This window comes from Coregonus clupeaformis, chromosome 9 (genome assembly GCF_020615455.1).
Source record: "Coregonus clupeaformis isolate EN_2021a chromosome 9, ASM2061545v1, whole genome shotgun sequence".
In the NCBI taxonomy this organism is placed as follows: domain Eukaryota; kingdom Metazoa; phylum Chordata; class Actinopteri; order Salmoniformes; family Salmonidae; genus Coregonus; species Coregonus clupeaformis.
This window is the reverse complement of record NC_059200.1, coordinates 28614137-28633426: the sequence shown is the minus strand read 5'-3', so window position 1 is coordinate 28633426 and position 19290 is coordinate 28614137. Positions and strand designations below refer to the sequence as shown.

At 45.3% G+C, this 19290-nt stretch overlaps 3 protein-coding genes across 4 annotated transcripts in view; 1 reads left to right on the top strand and 2 right to left on the bottom strand.

Moving 5' to 3' along the window:
- The window catches only part of LOC121573785 (bone morphogenetic protein 1), a 36927-nt gene extending 28725 nt beyond the window's left edge, over positions 1–8202 (top strand). Inside the window, exons 14-20 of one of the 2 annotated variants that reach the window (XM_041886063.2) lie at positions 4219–4379; positions 4624–4804; positions 4949–5074; positions 5282–5409; positions 5811–6024; positions 6940–7190; positions 7377–8202. In XM_041886063.2, coding sequence (XP_041741997.1) covers positions 4219–4379; positions 4624–4804; positions 4949–5074; positions 5282–5409; positions 5811–6024; positions 6940–7190; positions 7377–7511 — 1196 coding nt within the window. In that variant the 3' untranslated portion in view covers positions 7512–8202. Of the gene's footprint in view, positions 1–4215; positions 4380–4623; positions 4805–4948; positions 5075–5281; positions 5410–5810; positions 6025–6939; positions 7191–7376 lie in introns of both variants that reach the window. The other variant, XM_041886062.2, reaches the window with a different exon arrangement.
- A 1826-nt stretch (positions 8203–10028) lies between these two features.
- LOC121574380 (E3 ubiquitin-protein ligase TRIM62-like) lies at positions 10029–14593 on the bottom strand. Its single transcript, XM_041886998.2, has 6 exons — positions 13765–14593; positions 13186–13281; positions 12814–13047; positions 12118–12140; positions 11900–12015; positions 10029–11458 (listed from the first exon to the last, which is right to left on the bottom strand). Exons 1-6 carry the CDS (start codon positions 14395–14397, stop codon positions 10914–10916), a joined length of 1647 nt encoding a protein of 548 aa, XP_041742932.1. The 5' UTR covers positions 14398–14593; the 3' UTR covers positions 10029–10913.
- A 3433-nt stretch (positions 14594–18026) lies between these two features.
- Positions 18027–18669, bottom strand: LOC121574201 (profilin-2-like). Its single transcript, XM_041886837.2, has 2 exons — positions 18638–18669; positions 18027–18514 (listed from the first exon to the last, which is right to left on the bottom strand). Exon 2 carries the CDS (start codon positions 18483–18485, stop codon positions 18111–18113), a length of 375 nt encoding a protein of 124 aa, XP_041742771.2. The 5' UTR covers positions 18486–18514; positions 18638–18669; the 3' UTR covers positions 18027–18110.
- Between the last annotated feature and the right edge of the window lie 621 nt (positions 18670–19290).

Below are 19290 nucleotides of genomic sequence, written 5' to 3'. Positions count from 1 at the left end.
ACCTCCACAAGTCTGGTTCATCCTTGGGAGCAATTTCCAAACGCCTGAAGGTACCACGTTCATCTGTACAAACAATAGTACGCAAGTATAAACACCATGGGACCACGCAGCTGTCATACCGCTCAGGAAGGAGACGCGTTCTGTCTGCTAGAGAGAAAGTACTTTGGTGCGAAAAGTGCAAATCAATCCCAGAACAACAGCAAATGACCTTGTGAAGATGCTGGAGGAAACAGGTACAAAAGTGTATATATATCCACAGTAAAACGAGACCTATATCGACATAACCTGAAAGGCCGCTCAGCAAGGAAGAATCCACTGCCCCAAAACCGCCATAGAAAAGCCAGACTACGGTTTGCAACTGCACATGGGGACAAAGATCGTACTTTTTGGAGAAATGTCCTCTGGTCTGATGAAACAAAAATAGAACTGTTTGGCCATAATGACCATCGTTATGTTTGGAGGAAAAAGGGGGGTGCTTGCAAGCCGAAGGACACCATCCCAACCGTGAAGCACGGGGGTGGCAGCATCATGCTGTGGGGGTGCTTTGTTGCAGGAGGGACTGGTGCACTTCACAAAATAGATGGCATCATGAGGAAGGAATATTATGTGGATATATTGAAGCAACATCTCAAGACATCAGTCAGGAAGTTAAAGCTTGGTCGCAAATGGGTCTTCCAAATGGACAATGACCCCAAGCATACTTCCAAAGTTGTGGCAAAATGGCTTAAGGACAACAAAGTCAAGGTATTGGAGTGGCCTTCACAACGCCCTGACCTCAATTCTATAGAAAATGTGTGGGCAGAACTGAAAAAGCGTGTGCGAGCAAGGAGGCCTACAAACCTAACTCAGTTACACCAGCTCTGTCAGGAGGAATGGGCCAAAATTCACCCAACTTATTGTGGGAAGCTAGTGGAAGGCTACCCGAAACGTTTGACCCAAGTTAAACAATTTAAAGGCAATGCTACCAAATACTAATTGAGTGTATGTAAACTACTGACCCAATGGGAATGTGATGAAAGAAATAAAAGCTGAAATAAATAATTCTCTCTACTATTATTCTGACATTTCACATTCTTAAAATAAAGTGGTGACCTAAGATAGGGAATTTTTACTAGGATTAAATGTCAGGAATTGTGAAAAGGGCCTTGGTCAGGGAGGTGACCAAGAACCAGATGGTGACTCTGACAGAGCTCCAGAGTTCCTCTGTGGAGATGGGAGAACCTTCCAGAAGGACAACCATCTCTGCAGCACTCCAACAATCAGGCCTTTATGGTAGAGTGGCCAGACGGAAGCCACTCCTCAGTAAAACGTACATGACAGCCCGCTTGGAGTTTGCCAAAAGGCACCTAAAGAACTCAGACCATGAGAAACAAGATTATCTGGTCTGATGAAACCAAGATTGAACTATTTGGCCTGAATGCCAAGTGTCACGTCTGGAGGAAACCTGGCACCATCCCTATGGTGAAGCATGGTGGTGGCAGTATCATGCTGTGGGGATGTTTTTCAGCGGCAGGGACTGGGAGACTAGTCATGATCAAGGGAAAGATGAACGGAGCAAAGTACAGAGAGATCCTTGATGAAAACCTGCTCCAGAGCGCTCAGGGCCTCAGACTGGGGCGAAGTTTCACCTTGCAACAGGACAACGACCCTAAACACACAACCAAGACAACACAGGAGTGGCTTTGGGACAAGTCTCTGAATGTCCTTGAGTGGCCCAGCCAGAGCCCGGACTTGAACCCGATCAAACATCTCCGGAGAGACCTGAAATTAGCTGTGCAGCGACGCTCCCCATCCAACCTGACAGAGTTTGAGAGAATCTGCTTAGAAGAATGGGAGAAACTCCCCATATACAGGTGTGCCAAGCATGTAGCGTCATTCCCAAGAAGAGTCGAGGCTGTAATCGCTACCAAAGGTGCTTCAACAAAGTACTGAGTAAAGGGTCTGAATACTTACGTAAATGTGATATTTACGTTTTTATTCATAAAACATTTCTAAAAATCTGTTTTTGCTTTGTCATTATGGGGTATTGTGTGTAGATTGAGGAGAATTATAATTTTTTTATCCATTTTAGAATAAGGCTGTAATGTAACAAAATGTGGAAAAAGTCAAGTGGTCTGCATAGTTTCCCAAATGTATTGTTTTTTAAATATGTAAAAAAGAAAATAATTTCTGGAATACATTTCAAAGCAATAAATACATTGAATAAAAAAAAAAATTCTGGGTAAATTTTGCATGATGAAAATACATGTAATTATTATAATTGTTTCTATGTGGGAGTGAGATTTAGATATGTTATTAAAATATATGATCATATATTTTCAAATGTATGTCACATTTATATATGAGTTTTAAATATATTATCATATATTTTTAATTATAAACTGGGTGGTTCGAGTCCTGAATGCTGATTGGCTAACAGCCGTGGTATATCAGACCATATACCACTCACGCAGCTTGGTGAGAAGGTGACAACAGTTGGTGCAATTATTCGCAAATGGAAGAAACACAAAAGAACTGTCAATCTCCCTCGGCCTGGGGCTCCATGCAAGATCTCAGTTGCAATGATCATGAGAACGGTGAGGAATCATCCCAGAACTACACGGGAGGATCTTGTCAATGATCTCAAGGCAGCTGGGACCATAGTCACCAAGAAAACAATTGGTAACACACTACGCCGTGAAGGACTGAAATCCTGCAGCGCCCGCAAGGTCCCCCTGCTCAAGAAAGCACATATACAGGGCCATCTGAAGTTTGCCAATGAACATCTGAATGATTCAGAGGAGCTCTTTGGCATCAACTCAACTCGCCGTGTTTGGAGGAGGAGGAATGCTGCCTATGACCCCAAGAACACCATCCCCACCGTCAAACATGGAGGTGGAAACATTATGCTTTGGGGGTGTTTTTCTGCTAAGGGGACAGGACAACTTCACCGCATCAAAGGGACGATGGACGGGGCCATGTACAGTCAAATCTTGGGTGAGAACCTCCTTCCCTCAGCCAGGGCATTGAAAATGGGTCGTGGATGGGTATTCCAGCATGACAATGACCCAAAACACACGGCCAAGGCAACAAAGGAGTGGCTCAAGAAGAAGCACATTAAGGTCCTGGAGTGGCCTAGCCAGTCTCCAGACCTTAATCCCATAGAAAATCTGTGGAGGGAGCTGAAGGTTCGAGTTGCCAAACGTCAGCCTCGAAACCTTAATGACTTGGAGAAGATCTGCAAAGAGGAGTGGGACAAAATCCCTCCTGAGATGTGTGCAAACCTGGTGGCCAACTACAAGAAACATCTGACCTCTGTGATTGCCAACAAGGGTTTTGCCACCAAGTACTAAGTCATGTTTTGCAGAGAGGTCAAATACTTATTTCCCTCATTAAAATGCAAATCAATTTTTAACATTTTTGACATGTGCTTTTCTGGATTTTGTTGTTGTTATTCTGTCTCTCAATGTTCAAATAAACCTACCATTAAAATTATAGACTGATCATGTCTTTGTCAGTGGACAAACGTACAAAATCAGCAGGGGATCAAATACTTTTTTCCCTCACTGTATATGGTCAATTTACCACGGCTAAGGGCTGTATCCAGGCACTCCGCTTTGCGTCGTGCTTAAGAACAGCCCTTAGCCGTGGTATATTGGCCATATACCACACACCCTCGGGCCTTATTGCTTAAATATCTGTCTCGTTCTTTGATATATAAGGACATATATGGCCATATATTTCCTTTCCGTATGGGAGGTTACATTAATTGGTGTTTCTTACTTCCTTTTGCATCAAGATTACATGATTGCACTTTGTGTGGTATAAACCTGTCACTTGCAAGTGCTAAAGTGTGTTTTATTTCCTTCTGCCACTCGAAATATGGTTATTCGAAATTGCTATACCTAGTGGATGCTTATTTCATTTTGTAGAGCTTTGATTTAAACCCTTGTACATATTTCATAACAGGACTACATAGGTAGAACCTGACTTTATTATTAGCTTCACTTAATGTTGCAGATTGAAACCTAGGGAATAGTATTATGACCTCAGAGTAGTGTTGTGACCTTGCAACAGAGCAAAAATCACATTCACCTGCTTCATACTTTATTGAACTGTGAACCAGTTTTACCTACCTCTCCACCTTCCCTAAACTATAACTGTTATGATGTGGTATGAGGTGTGTTGCCTCGTGGCCACGTGTCCTTCCCTAATGTCAGCTCTGTATCCCCCCAGCAGCTGCGTGTGGAGGCTTCATTACCAAGTTGAATGGCTCCATCACCACTCCCGGCTGGCCCAAAGAATACCCCCCCAACAAGAACTGTGTCTGGCAGCTGGTGGCCCCTGCACATTACCGCATCACCCTGCTGTTTGATGTCTTTGAGACCGAGGGCAACGATGTAAGCATTATAGCCTGAGAACACCCAATAATGCTTACAAATGTTGTGAGTGGGCAGGAATGGGCATTTACAATGGCCTCGCAGTGAAAGTGACAATGAAGATCTTTCCTCATGAGGGAAATGATTGTCTAGTCCAGTAAGCCAGTGTGTGTGTGCTGTGGTTTACTTTGAGTTATTCCATAGTACTTGATCCAGTTCCTCTTGATGTGTGTCTGACGTCCTATGTGGTCTCTTCTTCCCTCAGGTATGTAAATATGATTATGTGGAGGTGAGGAGTGGACTGACCGCTGACTCCAGGCTTCATGGGAAGTTTTGTGGAACAGAGAAACCAGAAACCGTCACCTCCCAATACAACAACATGCGCATTGAGTTCAAATCAGACAACACAGTGTCAAAGAAAGGCTTCAAAGCCCAATTCTTCTCTGGTAAGCCTTGAATTTTTTTTGGTTGCAACAAACATACATTTAAAGTATGTTTACACATGGTCAAAGGCTCAAACATTATAGTGTCACTAAGGGCTTACTGTAGATGGGTTTAGCAATATCTGACAATGTTCTGTTCCCATGCAGACAAGGACGAGTGCTCTAAGGAGAATGGAGGCTGCCAACACGAGTGTGTCAACACCTTTGGGAGCTACAGTTGTCAGTGTCGCAGTGGCTTTGTGCTGCATGACAATAAACACGACTGCAAGGAAGGTACAGGATAACTCTTATTTTAATGAATTTATCCATACATTTACATAGAGTTCTTTCTGTCCATACATGTACGTATCCATATCCATCCATCCAGTATTTACATACAGCCCTTGACATCATATTTTACATGCCTTATGACATCAAAGAGTTGGGGATATGATATGTGCTCTTGGATTACTGATTGAATCAGCAATGTTTCTCTTCCAGCTGGCTGTGATCATGTGGTGAGCAGTGTGTCAGGCACCATCACCAGTCCGAACTGGCCTGAGAAATACCCCAGCAAGAAGGCCTGTACCTGGGCCCTCTCCACCACCCCAGGCCACCGCATCAAAATGGTATGTTTACTGCTAGTGTCATGATCAAATCAAATTGTATTTGTCACATGCTTCGCAAACAACAGGTGTAGACTAACAGTGAAATGCTTACTTATGGGCCTTCCCAACAATGCAGAGAGAAATAATTGAAAAATAATAACACGAGGAATAAATACTCAATGACTAACGATAACTTGGCTATATACACAGGGTACCAGTACTGAGTTGATGTGCAGGTGTACGAGGTAAATGGGGTAGATATGTACATTTAGGTAGGGATTGGCATAGTTTTAATGACACCTCTTATGCTTATAATTTACCTTGTAACAGTACATAGTCATTAGCGGAAGAAGGTTCATGTAGATTTTTACCGTTGTTAATAGCTCACCACCTACCTCACTGAATCTACATCCACTTTTAAGGCTTTCAATGAGATGGACATGGAGGCTCATCTGGAGTGTGCCTACGACCACCTGGAGATCTACGATGGAAAGGATGGCCGGGCCCCCAGTCTGGGACGCTTCTGTGGCATCAAGAAACCCTCACCAGTCATCTCCAGTGGCAACGAGATGTTCCTGCGCTTCTTCTCTGACAACTCAGTCCAGAAGAGAGGCTTTGAGGCTTCACACAGTGCAGGTGGGCGACACATACACTGGCATTAGCACTAGCATTTTGTGATACCAGAAAGAAAAGGATTGAAATGGATAATTCTCATTGGTGCATACAGGGAGATGGGTGAACTGCTAACATGTTGTTTTGATTTCAGAGAAATTAGAATAATCAACTAATATTGATTGTATAATACATTATTCAACCTTTTTCATGTAGGCCTGGTCAATCCACTGCCATAACCTATTTAAGATATGAATAATAATAAATCATCCTTAAACCCCAGCAGACCAGTGGTAGTCATTCATCTTACCAAGACCTTTGATCCAGGTAGGGCTCATTTTGTCTCTCAGATCAATCAAAAAGACTTGCGTTTTCCCAAAAGACAACTCTAATTACTGGTAGGTTGAAAAGGATGTGCCAAAAGGATTTGATCCTGGGACCATTGTTAACCTCCATCGTTGATGATCAGCGCTCTGTGTCTACTGATGCAAATGTCTTCTTGTATGCTGATGTCAATGTCTCTGGTTTTTGACTCTCATCTTGTCTTGGTATTACATTATCCCTAACATACAATACATTATGTTTGTAATGTGTGATTCAGCATGCAGCGTGACAACATCTATTGTTTTGTCAGGTCCCCTGAATAATGAGATGATTCATCTGAAGGAATTCATCCTAAATGAGTTAAATATGAATTCATTAGTATGATTGGTGGTGACAATGGCCATGTTGCCATCTGGGTTTGTGATTTGTGGTCTCTTTCAACTAAGAAAACAAAGGGACAATAGGTCAGCCTTTTCAGATGCACAATCCCACATGGAATGTAGAGGAAAAACACTGCCTCTCAGATAATTATTTGTTGATAAATTGCACATTCCATATCTCAATGAGTTCCTTCTCTGAGGCTCTGTCCCTAATTTTGTGGCTGTGCGTTCTCAGAGTGTGGCGGAAACCTGAAAGCTGAGGTCAAGACCAAAGATCTTTACTCCCACGCCCAGTTTGGGGATAACAACTACCCAGGGGCGTCTGACTGCCAGTGGGTGGTCTCCGCTGAAAAGGGCTACGGAGTAGAGCTCATCTTCCAAACCTTTGAGATTGAGGAAGAGGCAGACTGTGGCTACGACTACATGGAACTATTTGACGGTGCTGATGTTAAGGCCCCAAGGCTTGGCCGCTACTGTGGATCTGGGGTAAGGACGAACAAAGGTTTCAGTACACCTACTAGACTGTACATACAGCTACTGTACATAGATAGTGTTACTGTATGTAGCACTTCACAAAATGCCAGGGGTGTTTGCGTACTTACCCATTTTAGAGGTGTAAGTCTCTCTCTTTCTCTTTCTCTTTCTCTTTCTCTTTTTTTATTGATCTTCCAGCCCCCTGAGGAAATCTACTCTGCTGGGGATGCCATCGTTATAAAGTTCCATTCTGATGACACCATCAATAAGAAGGGCTTCCATGTACGGTACACGAGCACAAAGTTCCAAGACACATTGCACACAAGCAAGTGAACCCCTCTTTACCAAGACTTAAGAGGAGCAGACTGTGCACCCCAAAGTGTTGACACTCCCAGTTCCCTAAGAGGAGCAGAGGCTTGGATAGCTACCCCCCATACCCCACTCCGCCCAAAGCCAGCTGTAAGGAGTCAAGCCATGCAGCAGTAGAGAGCGTTTTCGAGTTTGTATCATTTAGATTAGGGAGGGTGGACGAGAGGGTGGATATGTGGGGGAGAATTGAATTGAATTCCCCAAAAGTGTGTAATTTCCTCAAGATAACAAAAAGGATCCCACAGGCCTGTAAGGATCAGTGGGATGGTGGTATAACGGTATAGGATACAGGATGGTCAGGGTTTTAGGGAATACTCCCCAGTGCCCCGACCACCTCCTAACTTGAAGTCCAGCTGAGCCCTAACTTCTTGGGAAGCTAACCTTCCCACCTTGCCTTGGTTCCTAAATATGTCTATTTACTTTTGACTTAATTCTTGGCACTGTACTGTGTATCATTGAGGGTTGCACATTGATGACTAGGAAAAACGGATAGAACCGGGGAGTTTGTTTTGAGCACACAGTTGTAATTAGTATGGTCCTCCAATGCAGAATAGGGATGATATTTTCTTTCCCCACATGATTGATGTTAGCAGGACAAGAAAAATGAACATGTGTTGTTATTCTTTTCAAAGGCTAATAAATATAGATAAATATAGTGTAAGGTGGTGGTCTGTTCTTTTCCAATTGTTTTTATGATTTGTCCCAAATATAGACTCCCCTACGTATTTATTTGGACAGTGAAGCTAAAACACTTAATTTGGCTCTACACTCCATCATTTTGGATTTGAGATCAAATGTTTTATATGAGGCGACAGTACAGAATGTTACCTTTTTATTTGAGGGTATTTTCATACATATCTCTTTTACAGTTTAGAAATGAAAGCACTTAATTTATCTAGTCCCCCCATTTGAAGGTGTCATAAGTATTTGGACAAATGCACTTATAATGTATTAAAGTAGTCAAACATTTTATTATAATCTCCAATATTCCTAGCGCACAATGACTACATCAAGCTTGTGACTCTACAAACTTGTTGGAACCATTTGCAGTTTGTTTTGGTTGTGTTTCAGATTATTTTGTGCCCAATAGAAATGAATGGTAAATAATGTATTGTGTCATTGGAGTCACTTTTATTGTAAATAAGAATATAATATGTTTCTAAGCACTTCTACATTAATGTTGATGCTACCATGATTACGGATGATCCTGAATCAGTCCTGAATAATGAGTGGGAAAGTTAGAGGCACAAAGATTATACCCCCAAAACATGCTAACCTCTCACCATAATCAATAACAGGGGAGGTTAGCATTTTTTGGAGGGTATGATATTTATGCCTCTTTAATTTTCTCACTCGTCATTATTAATGATTCATTCATGGTTATCCGTAATCATGGTAGGATCCACATTAATGTAGAAGTGTTCAGAAACAAATTATGTTCTTATTTATAATGAAAGTCACTTCAAAATGACACAATACATGATTTACCATTAATTTCTATTGGGCACGAAATAATCTGAAACACAACTAAAACAAACTGCAAATGCATCTCAAGCTTGTTGTAGTTATTGGTGCTAGGAATATGGGACCAAATAATACAACTTTTGACTAATTTAATACACTAAAAGTGAATTTGTCCAAATACTCAAGATGCATTCAAAGGGAGGGGATTAGATACATAAAGTGCTTTCATTTCTAAACGGTAAAACATGTGTGTATGAAAATACCCTCACATAAAAAGTGCTCCTTTACATTTACAGACGCTCTTATCCAGAGCAACTTACAGTAGTGAGTGCATACATTTTCATACTGATCCCCCGTGGGAATTGTAACCCACAACCCTGGTGTTGCAAGCGGCACGCTCTAACACAGTTGACGTGTACCTATGATGAAAATTACAGGCCTCTCTCATCTTTTAAGTGGGAGAACTTGCACAATTGGTGGCTGACTAAATACTTGTTTTCCCCACTGTAATTGTATCAGCCTGCATGGTGGAATGAGAATGTTTTCCTCAAAGTGCTACTGCTAATGGTATACAAAAAACATCACTGTGCAGGTTTAAAATGCTCTCTCTCTCTCTCTCCCTCGCTTTCTTGATTAGTCTATTAAATCCAATGAAGTAATGACTTATTGATACATCATTTATGCCCTTGGAAGGCCTTGTAGGAGCTACTCTGCTCAGATTGCTCCACTGATAATAGCGTAGGCCTATGCCATTATGTTAAGTCCAGTTTCCTTCCAAAACTAAATTTAGAATAATATATATTCTTTAAATATGTAAATGGGAGGGGAGAAGAGCATATGAAATGTACTCTTGTGGAGATTATGTAACTTCGAAGTCTGACATGCTGATCCTGTGTAAAAAGTGGGTAGCACTAAATGTTATGGTATTGTACTGTTTCCACAGGTACTACTAAGGTACTTGATATGGTGCTAGTGGTACTTGTTTTATTGTATCCCAAAGAAACAAAACAAGTAATTCACCAGTTGTTGTGTTAGAACCTCTGCTGCGTTGCAGGCTTCCATTTTATGAATGTCTTGTGATGTTCTGCGGACCGTGTTACCAACCCATCTCCGTTACCGCTCCTGGATGCTGATAGAGAGGTTTATCAGGGATTTCTAGGAAATGGTCCATCCATTTTGACTCATAACTCAGCTCGGTTCAATGTACTGTAGGCTAAGCCAAATGGATCACAGGAAGAAAGAGTGACACAACCACACAGAAAACTCTCTTCAAATGACCTCTTAGTGAGTTTCCTCTTTCCTGTGCTCTGATATGCACAAATCCACCATGCAGAAGTGTGTTTATGCCTGTTACTGTTTCTGCTGAGACTGTGCAGATCAAATAACAGGTTCTATTTCAACACAGACACAAAACGAATTGTTATTTATTTTGAACGGTATCGTGAGGTGTACGTTTGAAATTCTGATGATATCCAAAATTCATAAATACATTATGATTATGCATTGAAAATTACTTATTCAAATTGTTGGCGCATTTTTGTCTCAAAATACTGAACTGCTGTACATTGTACACGATAAGGCAATTTTGTATTCATCATTCCGTTTACGGCAGTCAGGTACAATTTACGCTGTAATACTGCAAAAGGTTATTGCGCATACATAAGAATGATAACAAAAACATTTAACAAACCTTGATGGTGAAGCTCTGGCCCACATCAAGATGACAGTTTTAAAATGTACTACTTACTCTTTCTAACATCTCAAAACAATATGACCGTAGTATTTTGTGTCAGTTGTTTTTTTACGTATCTTATTATCTGACAGTTATATTTTGAGGGCATTTTAGCACCACACCAGTGTAAGGCTCGACTCTTTGCGGGGTATAGATACGTGCCGCGGCTGTCAGATTTTGGGAAGGAAGACTTTGAGGGGCTCATTCTCATGCACTTTATCCAGGAATCCCAGATTGAAGTAGGGATACAACGTCTCTGTGAAGGTTTCACAGAATGTATAGAGATGTGTCATGCTCTCTGCATTGTAGAAAGACACCAGACCCCTCTTATAATCCAGATATACCCCTATCCTAGCCAGAGGCTCCTCCAGTGACAGCACAGTAGGGGGCGATGTACAGGCCATGTACTGTATTCCATAGGACAGGGACAGGGTCCAGAAGCCATTGGCTGGCAAGGCATTGATTACTCCCTTCCTCGATACAGTCTCTCTAGCCACACCCACGGTCCACACAGTGCTGCTGTAGACCTCGATCTCCCAATAGTGGCGGCCATGAGTGAAGCCCTGACTGCCCAACAGGGACAATGCAGCATTGAAGCGGTTGGGGTTGTCCTGGACAGAGTGGTTGAAGGTCTGGTAGCGGACACAGGTGAGGGAGGAGGTCAGGCTAAGCCAGGGGTTGGCCGTGCTCGAGTTGAAGGTGATGGCGGCCGGAACTGAGAATAAGGGAAACCGAGGTGGTAAAGTTAGGTATCGTATGGTTTAAATGCCATGACACAGATACACAGCGTTACAATGTGAACAGAGTATAATTCTCAGTAGCAGTTTCAACTTCAACTTTCCATTTTAAATAAGAGAACAACCATCAAGTAGTAAATTCTGGGCAATTAATGTATGTTGCAGAGCAAAAATAGTTGCTGAAAGCTCCTGAATTATTGCTCATGAGTGCTGTAATTGTAATTCACTCTACTAAAGGTTCAGTGGAGGCTGCTGAGGGGAGGACAGCTCATAATAATGGCTGGAATGGAGTCAATGGAATGGTACCAAACGTGGTTTCCATGTGACTGATACTATTCCATTGACTCCATTCCAACCATTACTATGAGCCGTCCTCCCCTCAGCAAGCCTCCACTGTAAAGTTGAGTGCCTTACAGTACCTGGGTAGATGCTTCCTTTCAGTGATTTCCACACTCGGTACTGCAGGGGCCCTGCGAACCGACCCTCACACAGACTGGGAGCCGTGAGAGTAGGCTTCTCAAACTTGGGTGACGGCCTGCCAAAGACAACACAAGCTTCAGACAATACATATCAGAAACAGGAAAACTCCATTATGGAATAACAATCTAAAACGGCCCACGTCCCACCACGCTCTCACCTCTGGAGCAGGGTCTTGATATTCTGGGACGAGACAGGAAAAGAGGAGAGAGTGCTGATTAATTTTGGTAGTGGGTAAAAAGAGAGAAAGCAGTTTTCCACATGACATCACTGTCTGAGCTCACGCTATCCCGGCCCTCTGGGATCTCACAGTGGTTGGGGGAAAGTCCCTGGGTCTGAGCCTGTCCCTATAATCTCCTTATCCCCACCATCGACCAGGAGTGAGGTCATGGGCCCACATCCTGCCTGTGCTCCACCCTGAAGGGTTCCTCCCTGCACTCTGGGGGGCCATTGTGTGTCTTTTATGTGTTTGTCATTGATATGGGTCTTGTCCTTGTAATTTATTGATGATGCTGAGTGAATTTCCCAAGTTGGGATCAATTAAGTACTACTCTACTCATTGCTATCAGCAAGACCTTCCTGTAGAATGTCTAGAATGGTTACTTTCTACATTATTACTGCAGATGTAAATGTCTAGAAGTGTGCAAGCTAGTTTTGTCCTCCCATCCAGTACATTCTTTTCAAACAGCACAAGCAAAATAACATAAAATCTAACCTAAAACTTTTCAGTGTGAAACTCATTATCGTATTTTTCACATTCCCCATCAAGGATGCTCATTGAGTTACTTCCCATGTGAAATTCCACCAGGCTAGAATAACTTCAGTAGGTAAACAGTAGCCCTGCTCTGTCTCTCACCCGCAGCAATGTAAAGGTGTCCTGCTCTCTCAGCTTGTCCTCGATCTCATTCAGGGCCCTCTGCAGACGGCAGACCTCCACACAGAGCAGGGCCTTGTGTTCGTCCAGCCTGATCAGCTCCCTGCGCTCCTCTGTCTTCAGCTTCACCTGAAGCAGCTTCTCTTCCTGGTACAGGAACTGGTGCAGGTCGCTGAACAGGGCCTCGATGCGCTGCTTCAGGTCTGCCGTGTGCTCCTGGGGGGACAGAAAGTGTGTGGGGTGGGGGATCATTAGCAATGGCAGTTAGTTCGAGAGGGTTGAGGTTTATGAGACACTCAAGGCTTAAGTGCAATGTATAGATTGTTACCAGGTGAAGATACTAGAGAGTCTCACCTTGAGCTTCTTGACCTCGTCCTCAGTCTCTCTCTCACATTGCAGGGCCGTGTTCAGCTCCCCTTTCAGAGAGTCCATGGAACTGTTGAGAGACGCCTGCATGGCCAGAACAAAGCAGTGGCATGACTCTAAGTTGGCATCAGCCTTCTGTTCTCTACACCAGGCCTTACGGTAAATACAGTAATCTGCTCTTGGAGTGAGCTGGCAAATGAATGTTATGGGAAACAAGCCAGATGCACCTCCAAACCAGACAATGTGGGGAGAATAATGAGCAGTTTGTCGGACAGAAAAAAAGTGACATGTAAAGTTGTGACAAATCATTGACATTGTAGTTGTTGATGCCAAGTCACTTTAAGTTATTTTGTGCCACATTTAATCAAATCAACTTTTTTTGCTTAAATTACTCCCAAGCATAATTCTACTGCTCAGTCCATAGCACCACCTGTCTTCAATTTCCCCTCCAACTGGGAACCTTGGCTTAGTTGTTTTTTAACCCTAGAGCTAAGCCTTTTACAAGCATTCTTTGAAAAATGTAAGAGTGTAAAAAGGCAATACAAGTCAAATAGAATTTGGACTTACCCTGTATCTCTGCTGTGCCTCTTGCACACACACCATGGTGTGGTTCCGGTGCTCCTGAGAGAGTCCACACACCAGACACAAAAGCTCTTGGTCCTCCTCACAGTAGAGCTTCAGCTCCTCTCGGTGCCGGCCACAGCGTGGGGCAGGAGCAGGGGCAGGGCTCCTCTCTGGTACCCCCACGTCCCCCAGCAGTCCCTCACTCTCTTCCATGCCCTGGCAGTAGCTCTCCACTATGTTAGCCACGATGCGGTTGGGCCGGTAGCTCTGGCCAGGGAACGCCTTCCTGCACTGGGGACAGGATCCGGACCCCCCCTGGACCTGGCCTCTGGGGCCCGTCCAGTAGCCAGCGATACATGCCTGGCAGAAGGTGTGGTCGCAGGGCAGGGAGACAGGATGCTTGAAGAGATCCAGGCAGATAGAACAGGTCAGGTCTCGGCTGAGTCGCTGTGCTGAGCTCTTGGATACTTGCCCAGCCATACTAGACGACCTTGGCTTTTCCTTTGTAGTTTGCTTTGGAAGCTCCCCCTCCCAGTATTTGGAACTTTTCTTGTCTGATTTCTCCACCTTGACGTTGTGTGGAGACGTTAACTGGAGTTTCTCCACCTCTCTGTGATTCTTACTTGTTATGTTCATTCCTTTTGTCAGACTTCTCGTTTCTTTGTGCTAGAGTATGAAAAATGTATGCACTCACTAACTGTAAGTCGCTCTGGATAAGAGCGTCTGCTAAATGACTAAAATGTAAAATGTAGATTGCCAGCTTCTTAGACGTCCTCCTTCTCCTGAGTGTTTGGCTCCTCTCTCTCTCTCTGGTCTCCGCTCTGACTCGGCTCAGTCTTCCTGTTGATTGTGGGAAAGGAAGGGGCTGGTGAGGAGGCGGCCTCTCTGTTGCTCCATCCCAGATAGGCAGGGGTGCTCTGTGGGCCCCCTTCTAAACACCCCCTCTGACGTCAGAGCTACAGTCAGGAAACTAAGGCAGGCCAGCCATGGTCACTCTATCCTCTGATTGTTTGTGTAGAGAAGTTAGGGTTGTAACTGCAGTGCAGTCCTGCTTCTTGAGCAGAAAAAGGTTGTTAATAATCCACTTTACTATAATGCTTAGTTCTGGGAATCAGTTAATCCCTAATGTGTGTGCCTGTGTGTGTGTTTAGGCCTACAGTACTGTATGTGAAAACTGTGAGTCAAAACAGATGTGCCCTATCTTCTATTTAGCTGGCTGGAAAACTACAAACATTTTGCATGACAGTAAACAATGGTATTACATTATTTCAAAGATCCATAAACTGTAACAAGACGGACAAAATATATAATCAACTGGCAGAAATTGTATAAAAAATATAGAAGTGAACAGTGATGGCTGCTCTTCTCTATAAACTCCTACGTGTGGGAGCCTACTGTGCTTAAAATGTACCTTGAAGTGTATACTCGCACATCTGGAGCTCCAGTCAGCTATACCCAACTTTACCCATGGCCATGTGAGTACCCTCTAGCAAACAGGTTTTCCATAATTGAACTTTCCAATAGAAATGTTTGAAGTTATTAGTGTAGTTCAAAGCAATTATGTTCAATAACCAGTACAGCGTCAGCCTGCGCTAGCTACTTACTTTTAAGCACACTCCACTGTAGACAAACACCTTGTCAAACACTAAGGGTTGTGTCACGTTCGTTCATCGACGGGACGGACAAAGGCGCAGCGTGATATGCATACATGTTTATTTGACTAATAAACACAACGACAAAACAACAAACGACACGTGAAGTCCAAGGTACACAAACAACATACCTAACACGGAACAAGATCCCACAACCCACTAGTGCCAATAGGCTGCCTAAGTATGGTCCCCAATCAGAGACAACGAGCGACCGCTGCCTCTGATTGGGAACCACACCGGCCAACATAGATCTAGACATACTAGAACTTCAACATAGAAATACACAACGGCGCGTTGCTTCCCCTCTCCTTCCTCCCACTATACTCCAAGCCCTGTCTGGACCCTGGTGTGGGAGACCCCGAACCTGGAGAGGGGCTGACGTCTGGGTCTGGACTTGAGCCGCTGACCGGAGCTGGACCGGGCACCGGTGGAGCGGACTCCTCAGGCTCCGGACTGGAGCCGCTGACCGGAGCTGGACTAGGCACCAGTGGAGCGGACTGCTCTGGCTCCGGAGTGGAGACGCTGACCGGATCTGGACTGGACCCCGGTGGAGCGGACTGCTCAGGCTCCGGACTGGAGCCGCTGACCGGAGCTGGACTAGGCACCGGTGGAGCGGACTGCTCTGGCTCCGGAGTGGAGCCGCTGACCGGATCTGGACTGGACCCCGGTGGAGCGGACTGCTCTGGCTCCGGAGTGGAGCAGCTGACTGTAGCTGGATCAGGCACCGGTGGAGCGGACTGCTCTGGCTCCGGAGTAAAGCAGCTGACCGGTGCCGAACCAGGCACCGGTGGAACAGGCACGGGCCGTGCCGGACTGGACACACGCACCACTGGCTTGGTGCGAGGAGCAGGCACAGGCCGGACCGGGCTGGCGACGCGCACCACTGGCTTGGTGCGAGGGGCAGGAACAGGCCGGGCCGGGCTGGCGACGCGCACCACTGGCTTTGTGCGAGGGACAGGAACAGGCCGGACTGGCCTGGCGACGCGCACCACTGGCTTGGTGCGAGGGGCAGGAACAGGCCGGGGCGGGCTGGCGACGCGCACCACTGGCTTGGTGCGAGGGGCAGGAACAGGCCGGACCGGGCTGGCGACGCGCACCACTGCCTTGGTGCGAGGGGCAGGAACAGGCCGGACCGGGCTGGCGACGCGCACCACTGGCTTGGTGCGAGGGGCAGGAACAGGCCGGGCCGGGCTGGCGACGCGCACCACTGGCTTGGTGCGAGGGGCAGGAACAGGCCGGGCCGGCGACGCGCACCACTGGCTTGGTGCGAGGGGCAGGAACAGGCCGGGCCGGGCTGGCGACGCGCAGCACTGGCTTGGTGCGAGGGACAGGAACAGGCCGGGCCGGGCTGGCGACGCGCACCACTGCCTTAGTGCGGGGAGCAGGAACGGGCCGGACCGGACTGGCGACACGCACCACTTGTTTGGTGCGAGGAGCGGGACTGGGTTCCTTTATTAACCCCCGCTCCTTCTGCTGCCTAACCAGCTCCTCTCGCCGTGCCTCTACGCTTTCCTTCTCCCTTTTAGCCCCCTGTAGCCTCGTCATCCAACCCGTTGCCTCTCGGGTCTCCGTCGTCGGCACGGTTGCCGCCGTTTCACCTCTCCTGCCTGGGCATCTACCTTCGCCCATGGCCCTTTCCCCGCAAATATCTCCTCCCATGACCACCATTTGCCCACCTGTGACATGGCTATTCGCTCTTCCTGGGCACGCTGCTTGGTCCTAGTTTGGTGGGATCTTCTGTCACGTTCGTTCATCGACGGGACGGACCAAGGCGCAGCGTGATATGCATACATGTTTATTTGACTAATAAACACAACGACAAAACAACAAACGACACGTGAAGTCCAAGGTACACAAACAACATACCTAACACGGAACAAGATCCCACAACCCACTAGTGCCAATAGGCTGCCTAAGTATGGTCCCCAATCAGAGACAACGAGCGACAGCTGCCTCTGATTGGGAACCACACCGGCCAACATAGATCTAGACATACTAGAACTACAACATAGAAATACACAACATAGAAACTACACACCCTGACTCAACATATACGAGTCCCCTGAGTCAGGGCGTGACAGGTTGAAGTCATATTTTGAGCATATTCCCTTTTTTATTTCTACTACATTATGTTAATTTCAGGCACAGCATGCATGAGTCACATTTCTTCCTTAATTGTTCACGTCTCTAATACATTCTGTTCTGAAAGTATATTGACCTTAGACTCAGGTTATGCTATTATGCAAGTTATGAACACAATATGCAACCATTTCTCCAAGATTCTTGACAGGGTGCGTATTTACTCTGCTATTGGTGTCTAGTTTTCCAAGCAACAAGCATAATTAGCTTACTACTTGTTAAACTGAGTGTCTGACATTTAACCCTTAAACTGTATTTTTGCCAGTTATTGTCACATTGCCTGTTTATCCTGGTCTGTGGCTGACCATGTAATAATGTAATGACAATGTGGGACCCGGCAATACAGACTTGTGTGTGTGTGTACTTGTCTTGCATACTAGGTCACTGTATTCTAGGTCACTACAATTAAAGAAGCACAAATATGTCACAAACTACGGGACACAGTGTAGACAGTTTCAACTCAGTTTACTCCGTCATAAATCCCATATTGTCCATGACACAGGAATGTCGTCCCAAGCAATAGTTCAGGTAAGCAGTACATACAGGTAAGCAGTACATTCAAGCAAGTTGTGATGATCCTGCATTGCGAAGGCATGCAGCCATCTGATAGGCCTTGTGGTTGAGGAATTCGCTGCTGACACCCCGGCTGGGCCTTTGCTTGGTGCGCAGGTCCATGGACCTCTCTCCTGGGGTGACCATTTTGTCCCTCAACAGAGTACAGCGCAGCCCCCCCAGGCTCACTCCCTGTGTCTGGATGGCCTCTCTCTCTCTGGCCAGTATCCTCCTAATCTCACGCCGGGTCAGGTGTTCCAGTGATCCCCCTGGGGTGGCCGCCATCACCCTGCGGGTACGGACGTTCACCAACGCACAGTCTGCACACTGGCCCTCAAACATCAACCTGTCCACATAGTTCTGCAAGCTGGGCAACATCATTCCTGGGGAGGGGGTGGTGGGATGTGTCCCTGAAAATATGTATTTATTTTAGCCTGAGATAATGTAGGCACTGTGCAGAATGGTGATCAAGTATGGAGAGAATGTATTATCTACCAATATGTGTCCATATTGTGAATTCCCTAAAAACCTACCTTGTTGGTGTCAGTGAAATAGTGCCACTGTGTCAACTGAAATTGTCACAGACTTCTGTGATGTCACAAAGGATAACTAATAATGTCATAATGTCATCCCCCTTTGTTGCACAAAGCCTACCACTGAATCAGAAGCAGAATACAGACTATGTGGCCAAAGTGCAAGTCTGCCATTACCTGTCTTATAATGCACATACAGAACCTAGGAATGGCAGGAGATGGAATTGTATTACCCATGGACATACTAAGCTGAAGTGGGGTGGAGAGAATAAGAAAATAAATAAATCAGTGTTTTATTCAATTCATAACGTCTGATCATTCCAAGTCTAACAAAATGTTAGTTTCCAACAAAATACCGGACTATTGCTGAAAACAAATGTATCCAGTACCATACAAACAATCCCTACCCCTCACATCATGCCAGATTAGTCATGTATGTATTTATTTGTGCAGCATGATTGCCTTGTAGACGGTCTGGAACACAGATTAAATTAAATGTCTCTGAGCAGGAGCAGGAGGATAGTGAGAGTAGCCTGAAGACTAACATTCAATTATTTTGCTGTTCTGTAAACTAACGTCTGTGGGCGTGGTGTAGCGTTTAGCTGAAGCAAGGAGTCTGGGTAGCCAGGCAATAGTGGGAGTGCCCCTAGCGC

Excerpts from the sequence above, each read along its gene's own strand:
- LOC121574380 (XM_041886998.2), bottom strand. The coding sequence starts at position 14,397 with ATGAACATAACAAGTAAGAATCACAGAGAGGTGGAGAAACTCCAGTTA. Across the intron at positions 13,282-13,764 it reads AGGCACAGCAGAGATACAGG|GCGTCTCTCAACAGTTCCAT; the intron begins GTAAGTCCAAAT and ends CTGGCCATGCAG. Across the intron at positions 12,016-12,117 it reads ATCAAGACCCTGCTCCAGAG|GCCGTCACCCAAGTTTGAGA; the intron begins GTGAGAGCGTGG and ends TGTCTTTGGCAG.
- LOC121574201 (XM_041886837.2), bottom strand. The coding sequence starts at position 18,485 with ATGATGTTGCCCAGCTTGCAGAACTATGTGGACAGGTTGATGTTTGAG.